At 42.6% G+C, this 25,429-nt stretch overlaps 1 protein-coding gene and 1 pseudogene across 1 annotated transcript in view; one reads left to right on the forward strand and one right to left on the reverse strand.

Moving 5' to 3' along the window:
- PPM1H (protein phosphatase, Mg2+/Mn2+ dependent 1H) overlaps nucleotides 1–23,500 on the reverse strand; it is a 287,339-nt gene extending 263,839 nt beyond the window's left edge. The window contains exon 1 of the mRNA XM_021670238.2: nucleotides 22,839–23,500. Within this exon, the coding sequence (XP_021525913.1) occupies nucleotides 22,839–23,083 (245 nt within the window). The 5' untranslated portion in view covers nucleotides 23,084–23,500. The remainder of the gene's footprint in view (nucleotides 1–22,838) is intronic.
- Nucleotides 4,104–4,604, forward strand: LOC105712011 (ubiquitin-like; annotated as a pseudogene).
- Nucleotides 23,501–25,429: the final 1,929 nt, after the last annotated feature.

Here is a 25,429-nt window from a genome sequence, read left to right on the forward strand (position 1 = left end):
AAACCATTAGCTTGTAGATGATACATGGGCAGGGAGTACCCACCATGTCCTTTACAGCTTCTGTGATTTACACTCACATTTTGAACAAATGGAAATATAGGTTCACGCAAAGCATGTGGTATGGGCAGGCACAGTGAAGGAATGATCACAGCAGGAAGGACCCCGTAGAGAGCTTAAGGGAGAGGCAAGGCTATAGGTAAATTCAAGTTCCAAAGAAAGTGATATGGATAAACTTGTTAATGAAGATGGGGAAGAAAGAGAGGAAAAGTTCTGGAAAGCTTGGGGAACATCAGTATTTAAGGGAGATTTATGAAGAAAAAGTAATGTGGTGAGAAAATTAGAAAAAGAACCTGAAAGAGTCTCCAGAAGTTAAGGGATAAAAGACTTCATGGACGAGAGACAGAGCAGAGACAATTGCTGCTGCAGGGAGGATGCGGAAGATGAGTAAATTTTGAAAGTGACTATTGCACCTCGAAAGTCACTACCGGTAGCACTGAAGTAGAAGCAATGCATGGAGAGCACCCACAGTTTCTCAGGCGCATCCTACTCCTGCCCTTCCGTGCACCCACACTTGCTTTCCTCTCCAGCCCTCCACTGTCTGGCTGGCTGCTTTATGGTTCAGCTCCTGGCTCATGTCCTGGGGAAGCCTTTCTGCAGTGGCTTGTTCGGCTGGATGGGACTCCTCCTAGACAACTTCAGGAAAGAGGTTTGTCTTGTCTTTGTGTGCTTGGGACCCAGACAAGTTTTTGGCAAAGTAAGCATTCAATATACTTTTTGTTTTTTTGATGAGACAGTCTCACTCAGTTGTCCAGGCTGGAGTACAGTGGCATGATCTCAGCTCACTGCAGCCTCTGCCTCCTGGGTTCAAGCGATTCTCCTGCCTCAGCCTCCCGAGTAGCTGGGATTACAGGTATGCACCACCACGCCTGGAAATTTTGTATTTTTAGTAGACATGAGGTTTTACCATGTTGGTCAGGCTGGTCTTGAACTCCTGACCTCAAGTGAGCCACTGGCCTCAGCCTCCCAAAGTGCTGGAATCACAGGCATGAGTCACCATGCCTGCCCCAATATATATTTCTATAAGGAAGGAAATAAAGGAGGGCTGTAGTTTGGTTTGTCCCCACCAAGTCTCATGTTGAAATCTGATCCCCAGTGTCGAAGATGGAGCCTAGTGGGAGGTGTTTGGGTCATAGCGTCAAATATCTCAAGAATGGCTTGGTGCCGTCCTCAGGGCAATGAGTGAGTTCTGGCTCTATTATTTCCTGAGAGCTGGCTGTTAAAAGGAGCTTGGCACCTCCTTTCCTCTCTGACCATGTGACCTCTGCACATGCTGGTTGTCCCTCACCTTCAACAATGAGTGGAGGCAGACTGAGGCTTTCACCAGATGCCCAATCTTCCAGCCCGCAAATAAACCTTTTATCTTTATAAATTACCTAGCCTTTGGTATCCCTTTACAGCAACACAAACTAACACAAGGAGGGAAAGGTTTTCTTTAAAAGGGAGCAACAGCATACCCAGTAACTTGAAGGGGTGATGCAGCCTGGAAGAGGAAGTGTGTTGTTTTACCCAATAGCAATGACTTAGCACATCTGTGGGAGAGGCAAAGTGATGAGGGGGAACAGACACAGGACGCTGGGACAACAAATGAAAGAAATGGAAAACTCAAGTGTGCTGTGTGGGGTGTTAACATCCGTCAGGACATTTCTCCATCTGAGACAGTGGGCATAGAGGGATGGCACTGAAGAGGTCCCAGGGGGATGGGAAAACGAACTTGTGTTGGATAGATTCAGAAAGGTGGGAAGTAAGGCCCTCTGCCAACACAGAGGGGGCAGAAACAGGACTGATAGTGTGAGGAAAGGAAAGTCATCCGGGAGGCACCAGGGAGACTGGTAGGAAGTCAACTGGAAAGGAAGGTGATATGCTGAAACAATCTAAACTCTTTCATCTTCATTTTTAAAAATATCCAATCAATCCCACTCATGTCAATCCTCCTCTCAAATTCTCTCTCAAATCTGCCCTTCCTTTCCAGAGCCAGGACTCTTCCTGATTTAGGATTCTTCTTGAATTAGTTTCATGTGTAGACAATTACAATGGCTTAATTTGGTATTTCCCATGTTCCTCAAAATATGAATTGGTACACTTACCAAAACAGGAGGGGAATGGATTTCATAGGTAAGTTTAAGAAGCAACACATACTCTCACTCAGCTTAGAGTTGCACAAGACAACACAATGTATTAAAAGCTCTAAGGAATCCTACTAGAAAACCTAAGTAACTCTAACCCAGCATGGGTGCAGGGTTTTTCCTCAGGTGGCATCTATTAAATACATATGAAACACAATAAAGCAAGCCTGTTTTTCCCCTGCAGGGTCTATCTCTAAGTTTATGCTTCAAACTACGACTCCTCTGTATTTATCAGGCTAGGATAGGATATTCTGTGGTAACAAACGTTCCCCAGATCTTAGTAGCCTAGTACAACAGAGGTTAATAACTACAGATAAAAATGACCCTGCAAGGCAACTGTCCCTCTTACAATGACTCAGCAGAGTGACATTTCACCAACCTGTGAACTGTACCATCTGAAACACAGAGCCTTCTCCATGATCATTCAAGAGGAAGACAATACTAGAATGTCTTCCAGTGACAATTATATGCATCAGCCTAGAAGAGTCACTTCATTTAAGCTCAAAATATATTGGCCAGAACTAGTCACACATGGACTCATCTACGTACAAAGGCAGCAGAGAAGTGTAAGCCTCCCACGTGCCCACACGAAGGGTATCCACTAGATGTCTCTAACATCTCTCCTTATTCCCAAATAGTCCCACAATCTATTAGCTTTACATCTAGAAAGCCTCCAACAACGCCTCTTCATCTCACCATCATACCTCACCTGTTCTACTCCCACATCTGCTACTTTTCCCAAACATAAACCCCATGTCATTCCCAATACTTGCTTACTAAAACAAATTCTTTGCGGCTGCTCACTGCTTATGCTGTAAAGTTCCTTATCATGACATACAAGAGCCTTCACAATTTCATGCAAACCTGCCTTTTCAGCCCTGTCCCTGCCTCTGTGCAGTTTTTGTTTTTTGTTGTTAAGAGTTGATGCCTTCTGGACCCTTTCTTTGATGATTTTTAACTGCAATGAGTTAGAAATCTCAGGACAAAAGAAACCTGGCATAGGGTTTCAGGGGCTCTTTATTTCTTGGCAAATGTGGTGAGTGCCTGCGGTGTCTTCAGCCCTTTGCCTCACGTGGGACCTTCAGGAGTTCTGCTGTCTGCTCCAGCACTGGCTCCACTCCCTGGGTGGTTCAATCAGGAATGGTCAGAGGGTTTTGGGCACAGCTGTAGCAGAATTTTTGCAGGAAATATCCAAGTGATCCAACCAGCAAATGAGGGAACACATATCTCATTATTACCTTTTCTGTAGCAAAAATTGTGGTCCTTAGTGAATTCACCTGGGACCTCCATCCATGCCAAATCCCAGCAGGTTTTACCTGAGAAGCAAAGTCCCTCCCACTTCTCCTTCAATCCTGGATACACAGCATACAGGTGTACCCAAGAGTAGCCCAGCAAGAGTCCTAAATACAGAGGCATTATTCAGATGTGATTCCATCCACCATCTTGAAGGGAAGCACCAATCCTATGAGGAGGCTCCAGAGGACATGCCTGGCAACCCTGAAGAGCAGTCAAATGTTACCAGCACCCACTCTTTCAGTAACAAGGGAGAATCATTATATGTCTAGTGTCAGGTGGTTGAGGCTCCACGTGGCGGTTTGACTGGCCTACAAATAGTCACAAAAGATTTTTCTAATTCCCAGAAATAGCTGCTTTCATATGGCCATGACCTTCCTCATGCTGCTGTCTCCCTCATGTGCCTCCTCTACACAACACGTGTTCCTCCAGGGTTTGAACAGTTCGCTTTGCTCACCCCTTCCCATTATCTCCAAACTTAGAATTAACCAGCCTGTGCCCATTTGCTGGGTTCCCATCACATTTGATCAATTCCTTCATCACAGTAGTTTATTATAATTACAGTTATACACACAGTATCTCCCCCGCTAACTTGTGAATCCCTTGAAAATAGAAAATACGAGCGAGGCAGCGGAGTTGGTTGGTGGCGGCCGTTGTCAGACGCAGAGATGCAGATCTTTGTGAAGACCCTCACGGGCAAAACCATCACCCTTGAGGTCGAGCCCAGTGACACCATTGAGAATGTCAAAGCCAAAATTCAAGACAAGGAGGGTATCCCACCTGACCAGCAGCGTCTGATATTTGCCAGCAAACAGCTGGAGGATGGCCACACGCTCTCAGACTACAACATCCAGAAAGAGTCCACCCTGCACCTGGTGCTGCGCCAGTGAGGTGGCGTTATTGAGCCTTCCCTCTGCCAGCTTGCCCAGAAATACAACTGCGACAAGATGATCTGCCGCAAGTGCTATGCTCACCTGCACCCCTGTGCTGTCAACTGCCGCAAGAAGTGTGGCCACACCAACAACCTGCACCCCAAGAAGGTCAAATAAGCCTCTTCCTTCCTGGAAGGGCAGCCTCCTGCCCAGGCCCCATGGCCCTGGAGCCTCAATAAAGTGTCCCTTTGGTTGACTGGAGCAGCAAAAAAAAAAAAAAAAAAAAAATTGAAAATACATTTTTTAACCTTCAGAGCCTTCCTTACACTCCATGGGGAGATTTAATGAATGCTAGATGATTGAAAACTGAGTTAACGGTTTTCTGCCAACCTAGCTGAAATAGTCTTAAGTTTTACTTGTAACTAATATGGCTTGCTAAATATGGGCATTGTTGACTATGCATTATTTTCTTTAATAAACAATTTTAACAAACCGTCTAAAAACATAACAATCTAAACATCCTCTGTTTTGGCATCTCTCTCGTAATGTAGTCTGAAAAGCATGAATGTTGTATGGAATAAAATAGAGATGGCTCATCTTTAAGTCTCTAAGTACCTAACTAGTGATATTTACTGAATAGAATAAACTAGATTCCTAACAGAGCTGCAAAACTGGCTTTACTGATGAGGTAAATCACTGCTTTGAGACATAGTTAAGAATAAATACACCTCAGGAAAAGATATGTATTTACGTTCATACATCAAGAGTATGCTCTTTTTGTGAAAAAAAATTACTTGAGCATAGCGTTTTAAATGAATTCTACTTAAATCAGAAGAGCTCTACTATAGAAATGGATGCTGAAGCAGTTCTGGTATAAACGGAGTTACTGAAAAGTAATAAATCAATCCTACAAGAATATTCAAAAGCACATTAGGGAGGAAGCTGATGTAGGCAAAGTCCCAGTCATTCATCCTTAGCCACTTAACCCTGATGACCTTCAAGGAGTTATTGATGCTAGCTGTTGGTCGCTTAACATTCGAAATGGACAGACCACTAGTTCCTCCCTAATTTAAAAAAAAGCAGCATGTGAAAGTTCAACTTACAAAGAACCAGTACTGATTAACAGTAACATTCTGAACATTATGAAAATGTCTTGCACTGACATAGGTCATACAGCAAGCTTCCTGCTGCTTTTAAAATATAATTTGACTTATGTGAATTTTCAAAACCAAACCTCAAGCAAGCCTCTGCGTCCTTTACTCAGGTCAGAGATGCTGAGAGCACTACAGTGACACGTGGCTGCAGGGCCACATATAAGTACAAGGTATTGATTAAAATTACATCAAGTGCAGCTGCTTTCTGCAGCAATTTAACTGCTAAAGTGGGAGAACATTAGCTCTGTGCCAAGTGACAGCACAATTCTGCCAGCCACGTAGATGTCCTCAGGTCACCGACCTACAGACAACTTGGGGCTAACTGGAAAGGCTGAATTCAAATCTAGTTGTGATCTTCATTCCCTTTCTTCCTGGAAGGATCAGTAAGAGCTTTCCATTTTACATTTTTTCAACTTTTAGTAGACCCTAATTAGATATCTACATACCTTACAAATGATAATTTGGCTGTAGCAGACCCATGCCTCAAAATGGACAGCCCAATGTGGAAGTAAAAGTCTGTCATCACCACTGTGATTCTGTTTGCTTCACTGATAAGGTTTTGAAGCATATCCTCCTTCTAGACAAAAACTTCAAATCATCCTTTCTGGACAATATAGTAACACATCACATGACTGTAAAACAATTAGGGGGGAAAAGCCTAAAAATGCAGTCTCTTTTAATTCAGGATAGGCTATTGAAGTTTATTTTTAGTTTTTGATTTTTTCTGGAGACAATAATAACCTGTGCTTGGTGCTCACCCTTCACGCTGTAAAGGGTGGGAGAGCAGGATACTATCCTCCAAGCCAGGGCGTTAGTTTCCACTATACCATAGTTGGTTTTCCATGCTGTTAGATTTAGACATTTGTTTCATAAAATCAAATGTAATTAGATTTTCAATTCACTTCCACTTTTGGTTAAAATGCATATTCAGAGATTTTATTTCAGATAAAGCAGACAGGGCAGGTGAAAAAGTGTTCATTTTTAATGAAATACATACAAGTAGTCTACTTAAAAGTCAGTAAAAATTAAGAAGTACCCAACTTCTGTTATGATCTTACTCCCACAGCACTGTACTGCTGGGAAGAGCTAAGTCAATGACCTGACTTCATGATTATGCAAACGGAGGACCTAAAAAGTGAGGCTGCTTGCTGAGGCCACAGACAGGCAGGGAAAGAGCCAAGACTACCGCAAGCTGCTCCTTTAAGTTACCCAGCACCATGCTAATTCTGCCATGTGGTGTATGGGTTCTCAACTTTTCATTAATTTATTTTCCCAAGAAGAGTGTAAGCCTCCCAAGGTTAAAACCTCTATATCTTTTGCCTCTTCACACACATGAAGCATCCAGTAAATGCATGATAACGATACCAAAGAGAGGGCAATTTAAACCTAAAGTGAGGCAATAATGCTTTTCAATTAGTATCTGCAGCTCACCAAAACACCACTTTGGTACAGTACTTTAAAGTATATAACTAACACTTCCCAAAACAATTTTCAATCTAAATATTGATCTTTTCTAACTATTAAATAATGTCATGAGAAATACTGCAAAAGTCCCTTTTGAGTATCTTTCCCAGAAAAAAATACGTTGCTTTCCAAATTATGGCTTAGCAAAGATTCATCTACAAGGAGGTTCATCCCAGGACTGTTTTCAATAGTAAAAACTTGGCTAACATCAAGAAAAAAAAATGTGTTACAACTATAAGTAGAATATAACACAGCTATTAAAAATGATGGAGTCAAATCTTTGTTTACGTGGGAAGGTAGTGACTCCATTTGAAGTGAAAAACTAATCAGTATGTAGAATTATCCCAGTTTGAAAACAGGTATGTACTAATAGATGCACACAAATTACCAACTGAAGCTAATTACAGGTGATAGAATATACAGATGGTTTACATTCTTAGTACTTAGGAGAATTTGAAAGTACATGCATTGAACACATACCAATTCTGTAATGAGAAAAGAAAAAATTCTAAGTTCTTGACTAACCAATGCCTTCCTCCACTTTGACAGGTAAGTAAATATCTAAAGACAATTTTAAGTTCTTCTCATCCACAGTCAGTGGAGACAGAAATTTTTACAAGAGAAACTTTTGCCAAAGGGTCAAACTCTGCTAGAAAAATAATATTCTCAGCACGAGTTTAATTAAATTTGCAGCTGACATGCATCGGGCCTCTTGGGCAACTTGTAGTACTTTGGAAGGCAAGAAAATAAAACTATTAAAAGACAGTTTTCCAACAAGAAAGAGGACATCAGGGACATTAAAAGAACATGCCTGAGGAAGGTGCTACGCATCTGAAATCCAAACAAAATGATCTTAACACGCATCTGAACATAGCTTACTGGTAACTCAGGTGATATAAAATCTAAACCTGTGGGCAGAGAGTCCCAGCTTGTGGTCTAGGCTCCTTAAAGATCTGGGAAGGCAGCAATAGGAGATCTACCTAATTTAAATATTTGGCGGGGTGAGTGGGAAGCTGAGGAAGCTAATGACAAACATTGTGGGCAAGAAGTACTCAAGGTTAACAAAAGTTAATCCTTTGCTTTTGGCTGAAATGTTATCAGTTCAATGTGATTATCACTATAACTTTGTGCTGATTAGGGGATATGATGTCTCTGGTTTTTTCTTAATAGGAGAAACTTAATGCTTATTTAATACAGCTTGCTGGACAAAATCTTTCACAAGGAATTCATCCAAGAAAATAATAATAAAAGGGCCTATGATGGTGAGAAGGTTGGGAACCAGGACTTGAGGAATTTACAGCACAAGTCCTCATGGAACCCAGAACTAGATAAATCACATCTGGTGGTCCCTCTGAGGATGGTAAGGGAGGTGGCAGGGCTTCAGGTGGTGTGCAAGGGGCAACAAGGTAGTGTGGCCAGGTGGCCTCTGTCAGCAGTAAACTGATGATGGGGGGTGGGGGAATGGGGAGAGGAGAACAGGCAGGACTTCAAGTATGGGCCCTTGTGATTCTCATCTGAGCACCAAGATAAGAAAATAAACAAACAAACACCAGCTGCTGTAGTCCTAGCTGCCAATTCTTCTCTTATTCCCATTTGCTGCTGCACTGAGTCACCATTCCAGTTCTGGACACCTGGTTCTAACAACAGAGCAGCACGGTGCTTGGTGGCATAGCCCCATTGTTAATAATCACAGCGAGAGATGCTAAGAGGGCATCTAATCTGACTCTTGGGCTCCACTCCAAACCAAACCTTATGGGGAAACACCATCCTAGAAGGCTGATAAAATTACTGTTTTTCCCAAACATATCTTTTTGAGTCCATCCTCATAGGTTACTAATTTATAACAAAATATTGTAGCTATGACCTCTTTTATATTACAAAAAAACCTCTTTTTAAAATTGCTTTTTTTTTTTTGGTTTTTGAAACAAGGTCTCACTCTGTCACCAGAGCTGGAGCACAGTACTGTGATCATGGCTCAATGCAGCCTTGATTTCCCTGGTTCAGGTGATACTCCTATCTCAGCCTCCCAAGTAGCTGGGACCACAAGTGCGCACCACTACACCTGAGTGTGTGTGTGTGTGTGTCTGTGTGTGTAGACTGGGTCTTGCTATGTGGCTCAGGCCGGTCTTGAACTCCTGGCCTCAAGCGATCCACCTGCATTGGCCTCCCAAAGTGCTGGGATTACAGGCATGAGCCATGGTCCCAGCATCAAAAAAGAAAAAACTCTCAATAGTCCCTTCTTTATTACTGCCAGTTTGGTTTCCCATTCCTGCTTCCACTGACACCCTCTTATGGGCTGTTCATAGTCACTAGCTTACAATTTGCTTCCTACTGAATATTTACACTCCATCTTTTATTTTTACCAGCTATGTGTTCTAAACATAATTTGTCAACATTCACCTTTTCAAAAAGGCATATAATGACTATTAGTACACCATAGCAGACCACTTAAATATAGAAACTCAAAAATCTATAGCATTTTTATTTACTTATTTATTTACTTTTGTTGAGATGGAGTCTCACTGTTGCCCAGGCTGGAGTGAAGTGGTGCAATCTCAGCTCACTGCAACCTCCCCCCGCCAGGTTCAAGCAATTCTCCTGCCTCAGACTCCTGAGCAGCTCCTGCCTCAGACTCCTGAGCAGCTGAGATTATAGGCACCTGCTACCATGCTCAGCTAATTTTTGTATTTTTAGTAGAGACAGGTTTTTGTCATGTTGGGCCAGGCTGGTCTTGAACTCCTAACTTCAAGTGATCCACCCTCCTTGGCCTCCCAAAGGGCTATTACAGGCATGAGCCACCATGCCAGGCCACAGTTTTATTTTCAAAAAACTTATCAAAGGATTTTTTTCTTCCTATACTTACATAAAAAGGATCACATGGTAAAGAGGCATCATTTTTTTTTTTAATTTTTTTATTTCTTGAGACAGAGTCTCATTCTTGTCTCCGAGGCTGGAGTGCAGTGGCACGATCTCGGCTCACTGCAACCTCTGCCTCCTAGGTTCAAGTGATTCTCCTGCCTCAGCCTCCTGAGTAGCTGGGATTACAGGTGCACACCAATACGCCCAGCTAATTTTTATATTTTCAGTAGACACGGGGTTTCACCACGTTGGTCAGGCTGGTCTCAAATGCCTGACCTCGTGATCTGCCCACCACGGCCTCCCAAAGTGCTGGGATTATAGGCATGAGCCACTGCGCCCAGTGAGGCACCATTTTTTAATAGCTTCAATGTCTATTTGTCAACTCCCTGAAAGGACAGTAGAGCACACAAGCCACTTTGGTCTTCTCAGCTGGGCAAGTAATTGATCTTTCTGTGTGCCCACATCCCTGGGATGATTAATTACACCATGCATCCAGCAAGGCTCCATACCGCCTGGCTTGTGAAAGCCAGGGATGCAGATGCATACACCCCAGATGGCCACACCAAGAGCCCACACTGCCAAGGATAAAGACACACATGCTACACTGAACGCTACCACACTTGTTGGCCCCAAAATTCACTAACTTGCAAAATTCCCATTAAAACTTGACTCTGAAGCACGCGTGGTGGTGCCCACTTGCAATCCCAGCTACCTGGGAGGTTCAGGTGGGAGGATCACTTGAGCCCATAGGGTGATATGACCGTGCCTGTGAACAGCTACTGCACTCCAGCCAGGGCAACACAGTGAGACACCACCTTTACAACAAACAAGCAAACAAACAACCTGACTCTGCTTACGTAACGAAAAACTTAGGTAACACACCTCCCAAATTAAGGTTTAAAGGGGACTCACATAAAACTTCACGGTTTGAGCCCCATTATTCAGAATTCCTAAGTACATTTCCTTACTTCTAAGTAGCTACGGATGTTAAAACACATGCTGTATTTATTAACTTTAGAAAAAAGAAACATCGCTACATAAAATGTACAGATTGGTTTTTAAAACATATGGGCTTTCCAAAAACATTAAAATATTTTAAAATAGCAATTGTAGTCCAAAAATACAGTAATTTTGACAAGGTTTGGAATGTTATACTTAGAAATGCACATATACTAAGGAAGTATAATTTTGAGACTACTACACCAATAGAACTATTTTAAAGTACTCTTAAATGCATCCTTTTATACAAAACGTGATGTGCCAACATGCCTTTATTCAATGTAAAGCTTCTTGGAAATTAGTTTCCTTTGAGTAACAAAATGCTTTTAATTCCCTTATGTGGCATTTTGTTTATGGGGATAGGGTGTCTTTTTTTTTTTTTTTTTTTTAATAATTTCACACAATGAATGGTCAGGTTTAATGATTCAGAGATGGTTACCAGGGTCATGGGATAGCCTGTGATTCTAAAATAACTTAATTTCTCTCTGGGGTTCATTTTCCTCTTTTATTGAATATAGATAACAGATGCTTACATTTAAGCATTCCAAAGCAGGGCCTTAATAATCAACCAGAGCTATAGGGATGTAAGTTGGTATTCTTTTACTCTTTCTCCTAAATATGAGAGCATAAATTCATAGAAAGAAAATACAGCTAGGCAGTTAAATTTTGCAGCCATTTAGAGAAAATGATGTCAGAACTAGTATAACAACGTAAGCACTATGGATTCATGTTCCAGAGGGCCCAACTGATCTGACCACACCAGAAAAAGAGCAGCTGAGCGCGGGTACTTTGCTTTCCCTAAGCCGTCTAGTGGACAACATCTACTTCAGAAGTATGGAAAACACAGCGACATCTTTATTCATCACAAGCACTTTTCAGGTAACATATTCTGAAGTCTTTATTAAAGAGTACTCGTCAGATAGCATTAACCTGCCTGGTCGCCGACTGAAAAGAGGAGTGACTCAAGTTTTAGACAGATTTCCTAATTTAATTAAGTGGGAGCATAGCAAATTTAAATTTGACCTCATGTGAAGCTCAACTATGTGGATGCTAAGTTATGGGAAGCTTATCAACTGAGAGAGCCTTTGCAGGGGGCCAATGTTATAAAACTCAAGTCTGAGGTGGCCCCTCCCATGCTTAAGGACCCAACTGCTAGTGCTTTTCTCAACTGAGGATGTCAAAAGTCATTCGAACTAATTTTTTAATTTTCTATGGAAAAGAACTTAATAGCATAAATTAAGGCCACTACCCCAAAGGAAACACACACTTAGAAATAACTCAAGAATGGACTGATGGATGGACAGAGAAATGGGTGCACAGGCAGGTAAATGACAAAGCAAATCTAACAAAATGTCAATCACAGAATCTAGATGGTGGGCATATGGGTGTTAAGTCTACAATGTTTTTGACTTTTCTGCATGTTTTAGAATTTTCATAATAAAGTGCTGGGGAAAAAAAAATTCGAGTTACAATCACAATAAAGGAGGCAGCAGGCCCTACTGTGAAAAACCTCTTCCTGGTGTAACCTCAGGAACTCAGAGTTTGGAACAGGAAAGGGCATTGGCAATCCTCCAGGGCAGGTAAAATACATGGTTTTATGGTTCCACAAAAAATTAGAAAAATAGAAACAATATCATAGCATTTTCATAAAACTGAAAGTATTTGTTTTTGTTTGTCTGTTTTTTTGAGACAGAGTTTCACTATTGTTGCCTAGGCTGGAGTGCAATGGTGTGATCCTGGCTCACTGCAATCCCCACCTTCCAGGTTCAAGCAATTCTTCTGCCTCAGCCTCCTGAGTAGCTGGGATTACAAGTGTGCGCCACCATGCCTGGCTAATTTTGTATTTTTAGTAGAGACGGAGGTTTCTCCATGTTGGTCAGGCAGGTCTCAAACTCCTGACCTCAGGTGATTCTCCTACCTCAGCCTCCCAATGTGCTGGGATTACAGGTGTGAGCCACTTCTCCCAGCCTAAAAAATATTTGATTTAAAAACTGTTCTTTTGCTGAGATTATATGCCTCTATGCTTCTGGTTTAAAAATCCATTATTTCATGAAACACTGGTGATGGTAGATGACTGATTTGATTATGTCCACACTTAGCAAAATATAAAGTTAATAACCTCATGTCAGTCTTCTCAATATTTCTGAAACGATAAAAGTTTACAAAATAAAAATTCTGGGAATTACCAATGGAGTTCAATGACCCCATTTTGCAAGAAGAAACTGAGGCTCAAAGTAGGATTCAGTGGGGCAGTAGCCAGCTTGACAACTGTGGGCATTTCACCAACTCAAGGGTCAAAAAGGTGACTCACTTAATTACAGGTGGTATACCTATCCAAGGAACAAATCCCAGGTTACACACAGAGGGATGGAAGCCCCTTGTAAGAATCACCCACATAGCCGAGTTTTCAGTGCTGCCATTGATATTCTGGAACATAAACACTGTCATGCTCAGCATTTGAAATGAATTTCTTACAGAACTCAGTTTCTGAATTTTGATGTTAGTCCTTCAACCATGCTTGCACAAACATAGCTAAATAGTGACATAATACAAATGCATAAGAAGATGCAAATTTACCATGCTCCAGATTATCATCCACTGGTCTTATTTTTTTCTAAGCGTTTCTCACAGTCAAATGGCTAGCACAGAATTTTATGCAAAATATTCTGAAAAAACGGAATACTTTTTTTTTTGTAAGCTTCTAATATTCAGGGAAACCAAAGATGACATTTGATAACGATACAAGTAGCAGACTATAAAACGTGAGACTTCAGCTGGTTCAAGACTTGCAATTAGCCAGGTGTGGTGGCTCATGACTATACTTCCAACACTTTGGGAGGCAAAGGTGGGTGGATTGCTTGAGCCCAGGAGTTCAAGAGCAGCCTGGCCAACATGCAAAACCCTATCTCTACTAAAAATACAAGAATTAGCCAGGTGTGGTGGTGCGTACCTGTGGTCCCAGCTACTAGGGAGGTAGAGGCACAAGAATTGCTTGAATCTGGGAGGCAGAGGCTGTACTGAACCAAGATCATGCTACTACACTCCAGCCTGGGTGACAGCAAGACTCGACTGTGTCTCAAAAAAAGAAAATGCATTCGGTAAGTCTGCAAATAAACTACAAAAATAATATAAATGGATAAATATCAAATTAAAACCATGTCTAACGAAGGGAAAATGGTAAATAGACTAATTAAAAAAAAGGGAAAAAACTATGGAAGTTGAACTTTTGTTTTATAAAATAAACATCCACTCATCAAATACGCCTCTCATTACCTTACCTGTCTAGACAAATGAGATGAGGAAAATAAATAAAAATTACAGTGAGTAGGTAGGGCACAGTGGCTCACACCTGCAATTCCAGCACTTTGGGAGGCCAAGGTGGGTGGATCACTTGAGGCCAGGAGTTCGAGACCAGCCTGGGCAACATGGCAAAAACCCATCCCTACTAAAAATACAAAAATTAGCCAGGTGTGGTGGTGCGTGCCTGTAGTCACAGTTATTCGAGAGGCTGAGGCATGAGAAATGCTGGAACTAGGGAGGCAGGTGTTGTAGTGAGCCAAGATTGGGCCACTGCACTCCAACCTGGGTGACAGAACAAGACTATCTCAAAAAACAAATAACAATGAGCAGAGCTCTGCTGTATCATACTAGCCAGGTTTACACCCCTGTGGCTGAAGAGCTACATCACCTTATACTAACGTGTAGTACACATTTGTTGGGACAAACCTTCAAGCCACATTTAGTTCCAAAGCTTGCCTGAGTCTTTATCCCTTCTATGGAATCTTTGGGGCAGTTATGAATTCCTAGCATAGACAGCTGCCCAAGGGCTGCAAGATGGGGCAGCAGGCACATTCAGGCACAAACACTATTTGTCTGTTGACACATTTGTCTATTTGGTCATTTCATCTGTCTTCCAATAAGTGCCTGAAACAAATAAGGTACTCAAATATTTGCTGACTGAGTTATCTATGGTTGTAGAATCTTCTGAACTATCTGCCCAGCCCCTAACTACCACACCACTGCCTTTTTAAAGAACTGCCCATTCTCAGGGGTGGACCCTGACAGCCATATTTATGATCACCTATGTCAAAGGTGGACATCTGACACAAACTGAACCAATTGGAGTCGCTCTCCCGAAAATTCAAATTAACTGAGGCCACAGTTGATGTGGTCTGGTTGCTTGTTGGTAGCGTGGAGAAGTTACCTGTGCCATGGCAAAAGACTGAAAGAATGGCTACTTTGTTCCTGGAAGGCTTTCTAGTTCAGGGTTCCAGTACCTTGTAAAATTCAAGTTATTCCTATACTTGGGTTTTGTAAAAACAGTTGGTATCTTCTCCATAATCATTTCCTTCCCTCCCTACCCCAAAGTTAACTCAAAGGCATTTCTATGACTTGTAACCAAGAATAGTAAGTAGAGGAAAGGAGTAAGATGGTTGTTACAGAACTTCAAACGTTCTAAGCCTGATATGAAATAGAAGCCATAGAGGAGATTAGGTATGACCACCCAAATATTAAATTTTGCATTGCAAAGAAAAAAAAAGTTAAAAAATGAACATGTTAGAAAAAAATATTACGACATAAAAGGCCAGGGGTGAACAGCCTTAAAATGTAAGCTCTTAAAAATATGAAACATTATCTCAACAGAAAAATATTAACAGGAAAATCATAAAAAGATATTTAAATGGTTAATAAATATCTATAACATAAATATATACATCTGTTTATTCATTTTCTTCAATAATCAAACACAGATTACAATGAAGTATATTTCATCTATCAGATCATTGACAAATACTAAAAGCTGAATACTAAAGTAGTAGACACTGCTGACTGCAGTGTGAATTGATACAACCAATCTGATATGTATCACAATTGTGAATGTGCATAGCTTCTAACAAAGCTTTCCATGTCTGAAACAAATGGATGAGCTGAAAAAAAAAAAATGATATTTACCAAAAGCCTAAGAGTAAATCTAAGTGTTCAATGGGAGATTCACAAATGAGAAGCCCTTCAATGGAATATTAGGCAGTCAACATATGAGAATATATGTTGGTCTGGGCACGGTGGCTATGCATGTATTCCTAGCACTTTGGGAGGCCGAGGCAGGCAGGTTGCCTGAGCTCAGGAGTTCCAGACCAGCCTGGACAACACGGTGAAATCCCATCCCTACTAAAATACAAAAGAAATTAGTCAGGTGTGGTGGCATGCGCCTGTAGTCCCAGCTACTCAGGAGGCTGAGGAAGGAGAATTGCTTGAACCCGGGAGGGAGAGGTTGCAGTGAGCTCTGCAACCTCTGTGCGGCTAGAGTACCGTGCGGGGCTGAAGAACATCGCAAACACGCTCACGGCCAAGGCGCTGCAGGAGTGCCCTAACTCCAGTATCTTGTGGTCTGAGGCCATCTTCCTGGAGGCAAGGCCCCAGAGGAAGACCAAGAGCCTGGACGCCCTGAAGAAGTGTGAGCATGACCCTCACGTGCTCCTGGCCGTGGCCAAGCTGTTTTGGAGTGAGCGGAAGATCACCAAGGCCAGGGAGTGGTTCCACCGCACTGTGAAGATCGACTCGGACCTGGGGGATGCCTGGGCCTTCTTCTACAAGTTTGAGCTGTAGCATGGCACTGAGGAGCAGTAGGAGGAGGTGAGGAAGCGCTGTGAGAGCGCAGAGCCTCGGCACGGGGAGCTGTGGTGCGCCATGTCCAAGGACATCGCCAACTGGCAGAAGAAGATTGGGGAGGTCCTTAGGCTGGTGGCCGGCCACATCAAGAACACCTTCTGATTGGCCGGTCTCCATGGACAGGGCTTGGGCTGCATGGGGGAGGGCGTGTGGAGGGCCCTGGGCGGTGTCCTCCTTCATTATCATCCTCCATTAAAAGTTTTTATGTCTTGTGTCAGAAAAAACAAACAAACAAAAAAAAACCTCAGAGGTTGGAGGAGTCCAACATATATTCTTAAATGAAGCAGACATGTTAAAAGACATATAAACATATGACTATCTTTTATTAAAAAAAAAAAAAAACCTGTATAAAAAATCTGAAAGACCTAATCTAAAATATTAACAGTGGCTAACGAATTTACAAACAATTTTCATTCTGTTCTTCATACCTTTTATGAGTATACATTATCTGAATTACCTATGAGTATTTTATGGTTAAAAATGTTTTAAGTATTTCATTAGAAACAATAAAAAACCACCAAAAGTAGTTTGGTGGATATGAACTGGATATGAATCCAAGATTTGCCACTTAAAAAGCTTTGTGACTTTGAACAAATCACTTACCTACGTTGCATTCATCTCATTAAATCCTTAAATGTAAAGTGCTTAGTACAGAACCTGCATGCAGGACTAGCTCAACAAATGACTATTGCATTTAGCAATTTTTAATGCCTCTAATAGTATAAATAGGGATGTTGCCATCACTATTTGGTATATAGGAGAAGAGCCAAACAAATAAAATGCTGTACCATTCTTAAGCTAATAATTTGCAAAGTATTGACTGTAGTATCAAATTGGAAAGCTAGTGAAAACCACTTATCTTAAACACACACACACACACACACACACACACACACACACAAAACATGGGAAAGGCTCCTCAACTCTTTGCCATAACATTACACTATACAGGTTCAATCCTGCTTCTTTTGCACCGTAATTAAGGGCATCTGCTCTCCCTACATGGTCAGTAGGAAACACAGTCAATTATGGAAGGTCACAGAAGTAATGCAGATAAATCAGAATGAAAAGCATGGTTAAATAAATGCAGCATCACTCACTCTTTTCCCCTTCTCCCCCATCTGCAAGGATCACAAAGATTCTCTCCTCCACCAAACTTTAGTCAGGTCTCTCTTCTCTACTAGGCTATAACATTGGTCCCAATTCTGTTCTCTAAGCAAGAATCCTGTTAAGTCAGGTAAGCAAAAATCCCCCAAATTTGATATCTGCTCAAGTTCCTCATTCCCCACCTTCTAAGTCTTTGGTCTGTTTTCAGCAAGAATCCTGCTAGGTCAGTTTAGTTCAGTTTAATGTCTCTGCTGAGTAACTTTCCATTCCACTGACCCCTCACACTCTGCTCTTTGGCTGTGGATGCAGTATTGGGAGTTAAACTGGATTGTTGTCCTATATTGCAACAGACCTGAGTAAAGTCTTCCCTAGCATTGTAACGAGTGTCAGAATATATATATATATATATATATATATATATATATATATATATATATATATATATATATATTTTTTTTTTTTTTTCCTCTAACAACAGTAAGGTCTTGGGCCTTCAGGTACAAAGCTAATCACAAGCTGGTTGGAAAAAATAAGTTTGCTTCCCTAATGTGACTTAAAGGCTCCAAATACTGAGATTCAAAATTGCCCAGCAGCATTAAGACATTACTCCTGGTGCTGGTGATCCCTTTGAACCTTAATAGCCCATTTCACTTTAATTTAATTTCAAAGAAAGGTACAAAAGGGGGACAGATTATGCTATACAATTTTCCTGAGGATAAAATAATGACTATGTCTTATTATATTATGAACCCAGCATGGGACCAATGCTGAACACATAGTAGGAGTGCAATGATTTCATCGAGAGAAATAATGGAAGCAGATGATTGTTTCCTGAAAAACCATAGTATAAATTCAAGAGGACAAGCTAATCAATCCTCCCTTTAAATTAGGCAAATCATAGAACTATAAAGGCACCAGAGTTTACTTCTACCAAACATTGAGAATTAAAAATAACTTTCTTGAACATTATGTGTTTTTAGAAAACAATTCCAGTATGCAGTTTTAAATTTTCAACTAGTACTGCTGTAACCTTAGTTAAAAACACTTTATAGTAGGGTCATATCAGAGATGATGACGTCTACCTAAACTGGGACTGAAACATACAGTAAACACCCCCCTACATAGTTCAACCGTTTGCCTGAAGCATCACCAGTCCTTGAAAGAAGCTGATGTAGTTTCCTAAGAAAAGAGACATCCCCAGGCGCTCCACCTAGGGTGGGATGATTTCTTTATAATGTTACATCTGAAACATGAAGGAATGCTTAACTGTTTGCTTTAAAATAGGAAATTAATACCTTTTGCAAGTTACCAGAAAGGTGGCTGACATATCTCAGGCTACTTTGGACTTCTAACTCATCTGCAAATAGCCTCACCCACTTCTCTTTGTCCTTACACAGTAAGAATAGAGAACCTCAAGTTTTTTTCAGTTGCAAAAATCAAACAGGAAGTTTCCGAGCAGGAGTTCTGCAAAGACGTATCAGTAAGAGGGGCAGGTGTGCCAGGAGGGTTAGAAGGGAAAGAGAAAGTTCAGGGGATTTCTGAGCTTTGGGGCAAGAAACAGTGGTTTTTCTGTCATCACCACCACGCAGCCAACTAATGTCATTTATTCGTAATAAGCAATTAGTGCCAATGGTTTAGGAGACAAACAGCCTGCTGAGTCCAAAACAAATCCAAATACTGCAGGCTGTTTGCTGGATTTAAATAAGGTTATTTCATCATTTTGAACTCTAAGACATGTATGGTGTACCTTTAACTGTCTCTCAAAGTAGCTTTTTGTTCATACTTATGTCCGGGGTACTTTTCTAAGAAATAGGAAAAACATAATTTTATGGTTATAGCTATACCTAAGTAAAATTAGCTATACTTATGTATTCTTTCTGTACAAGTAAAGAAATATATCACTGATAAAAAAAAAAAAAGAAACCTGAATATGATGTGTTAACATACAGAATACGGTTGCTCAAAACCACAGCACATGCTTTGGCATTCTCTACTGCTGTAGTTTCAGGAACAAATTCCGTATCTGCTGGCATCTCTAAGACCAACTGCTCATCAGTAGGATAAAAATTGGGCAAACAGGTAAAAAGAGAATAATGGGTTCCTAACCAATTACAAAAACGAACCAACCTCCACTTGGGTGGTATTTAAGAGAAAGGAAGTAGCTGCCCCATGGTCTCTGGGTCAGACTGTGGCTCCCCAAGGACTTTATCAAATGAGCAGATCAGACAGGTTCAGTCACTGATTTCAAAGCCAAACTTAAAACTTCCTAATGCATGTTTTTAGAAAGATTTTATACATGGCTTTACAATCTTGCAAATACCCCTTAACCAAGCGGCTAAACTTTTCAGCTGTAATAGGAAGCTTTTAAAGAGCCGGGAAATTCCATCTAGGACAATACCAATGAGTATTGAAATCAACAAGCATCTCCAGTTTCTGCATCCTTAAGTCTAGCAGGGGATTGCTTACAGCTAATTCTCTAGTTCTATAGCCTATAGTCTCTCTGTCTCTCTTCTTGAAAGGGATTAACAGTAAGTGTCAAAAGATTAGACCATTTCTCCTTAATTTTTCTACCATTTCAAAGGGTCAGTCATCAACATCAACTCAATCACCAAAAGGTGTACAGATGAATGCATCATAATTTAATCCACTGGCAAGAACAAGTTTGGTGTTGTGAGCTCTGGAGTCAGACTGCCTGGGTTCACACACAGGCTTGACTGAAGTGGTATGACCTTGGGCAAGTTGCTTCATCACTCAGTGCCTCTGTATTCTCAGCTATAAGGTGGAAATGATAGTGCCTACCTCAGAGGGCTGTTGTGAGAATCAGATGATATAAAACAGTATAAGCACCAAAGAGTAAGCATTTAACTATGTTAGCTACTGCTAATAGTATATATTTAAGAAGAATGAGGTAATTTTGTGTTGGCTTATGAATACTGTCAATGACATAGTGTTTTGTTAAAATACTAGACTAATATGCTTAGTATGAGTCTCTTTTGAGAAGAAAAAAGAAATGCATGGTATGTAGTTATGGGGGCATCCAAAGCAGTCTGAAAGGCAAATATCACCCAAACATTGAACCCTCATTACTCCTATCGAGTGAGCGAGTGCTGGCGAAGAGAAGCTGACTTTTTTGTTAAATAGGTCTTTGCTTGAATTATCTCACATGTATTACTTTGCCACTAACTTTAACATTGTAACATTTTACAATGGCCTTCCTAGCCTTCAAGTTGAGTATCTCTCATGTTTTATTCTAGGAAAAAATAAACTTTTTAGGGATAAGAAAACGGAGGTCCAGAGAGGATGGGGGAGCCCTCGAAGCACTCTCCTGCTTGTCTCATTGCGTCCGGTGCCTACCACAGCCATGCAAACATTCTGAAATTCTTTCCTTTCCTTCATGCTTATCTGAGGCTTTCCTTTTACTATGTCCAAACGGTTTCCACCTTCAGTGTTTTATTATCTTCTTTCCTAACTCTCATAACTTTCTCACCACTGCCTGTTTTTTTTTTTCTTCCTCGTCCTCTGACAGGTGCCCTCGCTCAGGGAAACTCACTGGAGTGGGGACAGATCTCTGGTGTTTGGCTGTCAGGTGTTTGGCTGTCAGGTGTTTGGTAGGCATAAAGGCCCCCATCTACATAATTATAGGACAGGATATGCCTCCAAGTTGCTTTCTGTCTCGTAAAGGGTCCAAATGGGCTTTTAAACAGCGTTTTTATTTCTGTCAAGAAACAGTATTTGGTATGTTTGGCAGGCACTTTTTCCCCCTTTAGGTCTTTCCTTACACAGGTGTTTATTTTTGCTTTGGCTTTCCGTTGTAAGTTACAATGTTATTTTGTACCTTTCCCACCCACAACGTTCTCTTTCGTGCTTGTCTTTTCTGATGTGTTAATTTATACTGTCTGATCTCCCATCAAGCGCATCTCTGCCTCTTTACTTTCACACTCCAATCGTCTGGCCCCATTTATACATGTTTTCTATTTCAGCCCATGGAGAAGCGCGTTTATAGGATGATGGGAGAAGGAAAGGAGAATTAGAGATACTAAGCAGAGCGGCTTCCAAGCCGTCTCTCCCACCGGAACCCGCAGCGCCGCGAACCAAGCCTGCCCCGGGGTATCCGGGCCAACAGAACAGGGTCAGCATCCAGGCGCCCAGGGGTTGGAAAAGCTGATTGGTTTCCAGAGGAACCAATCAACGAGCGAGGCCGTGCACGGGTAGGGGAGGGCCAAAATTACCGAGCGGATGGGGTTAAAGGAAAAGGCACAGGTGTGCCAGGCACCAGGTTTTGCGTGCAATCTGCACCCCCCGGTTCATTAATAACCCCTAATTCTATTCTAGATGTCCCCTTTCTAGTTTTCTAGTTTCATAAGGCTGTGATAGTAGACAGAAGGGAAGACGTTACTTATCTTACCATTCATAAGATGGTTATTAATAGTCAATGGAAAAGTGGCCATGGCGGGGGAGGGAGGGAGGGGAGGGAGAGCAATACAATCCTCCTCCTCTCCTTTCCCGGTTCCACTCCAGGTAGTCAACCTAACTCAGTCGGTTTCTGAAACGCAAGCTTAATCGCCAAAGCGGATTACCAAAATGCTATATTAGACAGTTGGAATAAGTTTCCCCCTCCCCAAGGACTGAGGGAAACAGTACTGACGTTAACGGAACGCGCAGCATTTTACTACCTGCTAAAGGAGAAGCGAAGGAACTCGCGAGCTAAAGTCAGACAAACTGAGACCTTCGGAAATGTACAACCAACACTCGGACGCGGCCACCTCCTGGGATCGGACACAAGCTCCCAGGCGCAGTGACATCTCCAAGCCGCCACCCCACAAACTCTTCATCACGCGGGGGCGCAACGATATTTTGGGACCTTGGGGGTACAGATAGCAGATTTTCCTAATGTGTTTCAAACTTCAGCGGAGCTTTTCTGCCGTTTTTTTTTTCCCGCAACTGACACAGCCCCCAGATTCACAGACCGGTCTCACCTTAGCTTTCCCACGGTCCAGCGCTGCCACCCACCCCTCCACCACCCATACCGGGGCTGGAGACGCCGCGTCCTTGGGTTGGGGGAAGAGGGGAGTGGGGAGAAGAGGGAAATGGCCAGTGTAAGTAAAGAGCTCCCCGCCGAGGCCTGGACGCCGGCAGCTAGTGGAGAGCCCTGGGGCCGAGAGGAGAGGAGAGGGCTGGAACCGTGCGGGGAAGGGCCGCGAGGAGAGCAGGGGCGCCGCCGGTGTCGCTGCACTCACTCTGCGTAGCCAGTGGCCCAGGGCAGCCGCCGAGTCTCCTTGAGGATGAGGATGGGGCGGGCGATGTGGTCGGCGCTGCACTCCACCTCGTCCTGAGACAGCCCCAGGAACTCTGGCCGCCCGTAGGGGAAACGCAGGGGCAGGTCCGAGCCTCCGCAGCCGCCGCCGCCGTGCTCGGAGCCTGAGCTGCCAGCCATGATGCCGCCCATGAAATTGGCCACGGCAGATTTCACTCGAGTGAGCATATTACTCCGGCTCCCGGCTGCAGCGGTGCGAGCAGGAGGCGGCGGGGGCCGGGCGAGGCGCAGCGCGGGGCATGCAGGCTGCGGTGGGCGCCGCGCGCACGGGGAGCCGGGCCGCTGGGACGCGCCGCACGCGGCTCCCGGAGCCTAGTGCTGCAGGGGGCCGAGCCCTGGCCTCTCGTGCTCCGTACCGCGGCTACCGCCGCCTCCCCCCGCTACACTTCCGCAACGGACCGGCATGGAGCGGGCCGGCCGGGGGAGTCACCGCAGGCTCCGGGAGCGCCCAGGCGGCTGCAGCGGCAGCAGGTCCCTTCCCCACCCACTGCGCTCGTCTCCGGCGTGCGCGGAACTGAGCCCACCCGGCAAGCCCGCGGAGCCGCCGTGGCTCCTGCCACGGCTACCGTCGCCGTTGAGTCATGTGATAATCAGGCTGCCAGGGCTCAGGCTGCTGCGGTGGCCGTGGCTCAGCCCCTCCCCTGCCGGCCCGAGCGAGACTCGCACCGGGATCGTGACCTCCTGGGGGAGGGGAAGCCCGGCCGGGTCGCTACCTGGCGGCGGGGATGGGGGCGCTGTGAGCTGGAGGCGGTACAGGTGTTAGGGGCTGTCACGTGGAGCCGGGCAGCCGGGAAAAGCGTTGAAGAATCCACCCTCGGAGGAATGCTGCCTTCACCCTCCAGAAAGGAAACTTCGGGAGCTGGAGGGGAAAGGGGAAGACAGGTGCAATCAGGATGGGACGGTTCTAAGTCCCGTGGTGAAGCCAGCAGTTATTGGATGTAAGAGACTTTTCAGGGCTTAAAAATAAGCCCATACGGTTTGCACAAGAATTATTAAAAGTTTTTCCCTAGGTATTTGTCGAATTACTTTTCTGTTTATTACCACTAGATGTATTATTATCTATGGAGCAAACCTTATTTCGAAGCCGGAATAAGAAAAAAGATCTCTAAGAAATCAGAGGCTGGTCTGAGTGCAGTGGTATTTACAATTAATTGATCACAAGTTACAGATTTCTTTGTTCTTTCTCCGCTCCCGCTGCTTCAATTGACTAGCCTAAAAGGAAAAGAAACAGCGACTATTTTACTTAGTTCTTAATTGTTAATTAAATTTATACAAGCATTTTCCTCCAACGTAGCAACAAAAATATCTTTTCAAAGCTTACCTTGTTTACTCTCTAGACATGCATTTTCCTCCAACTTGGCAACAAAAGTATCTTTTCAAAGATTCCCCTGTTTACTATCTAGACACTTAAATGCAGTCGTACTTGAATTTTCTTTATTCAGAACACTTGCAAAATTATCTAAGGGCACTTACAAAACTAAAGAAACTTAAATAGAACATAGCAGCTCAATTAAATGCTAAAGTAAAAATGAAGAAGTTTTGCAATGAGAAAACATTTTTGGTGACCATATGTTAAAATAGAAAACAAGTCTTAAAAACTGAGTACTTCATAAGATTAACATTTCTTAAATATTGGCTTTGCGGGGGAAGGGGAAACTTTGCAATAGAATGTGTATCCTGTTCATGTTTACCTACTATTGAATCTGCCAGAATTCGGTGTTACTTACGCAGTTATGCACGAAACAGCTTGCTCTGAGTTTAACAGGGAATGCAGGCCCTGGTTCTTAGTGTTTGGGAAGGAGAGTGGCCCAAGTGTTGAAGAAGAAGCCAATTCTCTGAAGAGGAATAGGGAGTCAAGGATTCCCCAGGGGAAAATTGTTAGTATTGTTGGTAGGCTTCTAAATTTTTTCTCAGATAGGATATTTAGCATTATTAAATGTGGCAACATTAGCAAGATTTGTGAACCTGTGTTCTGCAAGAAGTTGTTCTACTATTTTCCCATAATTATTACCTGTAATGAGAAAGTGTTGGTATGTCATTAGCTTTGCTAGCAAACTTTGCCCTGCAAACGGTAGAAAAACAAATTCTGTATCTGTTCTTCTCTTTCAAATATTTCTATAGTAAAAGATGGAAATGAAATTTCTGATTAAAATGGGGGTGGTCATCCTCCTAAAAATATTTGTTTTTCACACCTATTGTACTCATAGGTTCTGAGAGTATCTGTGTTACTGAATTCAAATGGGGCATTGATCAGGTATTGAGAGACCCTCAATGTGTTTGTTAGACATCAATAGATATCCTTCAGTTTCTCTTGTGTCCTTTTTCTCTTGGAAAATGTGGGTTTGAAGACTTTAATGAAATATTCATTTAGAAGATGGATATATAGACCTTACATTTAGATGCTCTGTATATCAACATAATCTCATTTCTAGGTCTATAATACTATAGTTTTGACTATTAAATAACACTATGCCATTAATAAGACTTAAAAAGGGGAGGGGGCGGTGGGGGTGG

The sequence above is a fragment of the Aotus nancymaae genome, unplaced genomic scaffold (genome assembly GCF_030222135.1).
Source record: "Aotus nancymaae isolate 86718 unplaced genomic scaffold, 86718_ANA_hifiasm-v0.15.2.pri h1tg000016l, whole genome shotgun sequence".
NCBI classification, from domain to species: Eukaryota; Metazoa; Chordata; class Mammalia; order Primates; family Aotidae; genus Aotus; species Aotus nancymaae.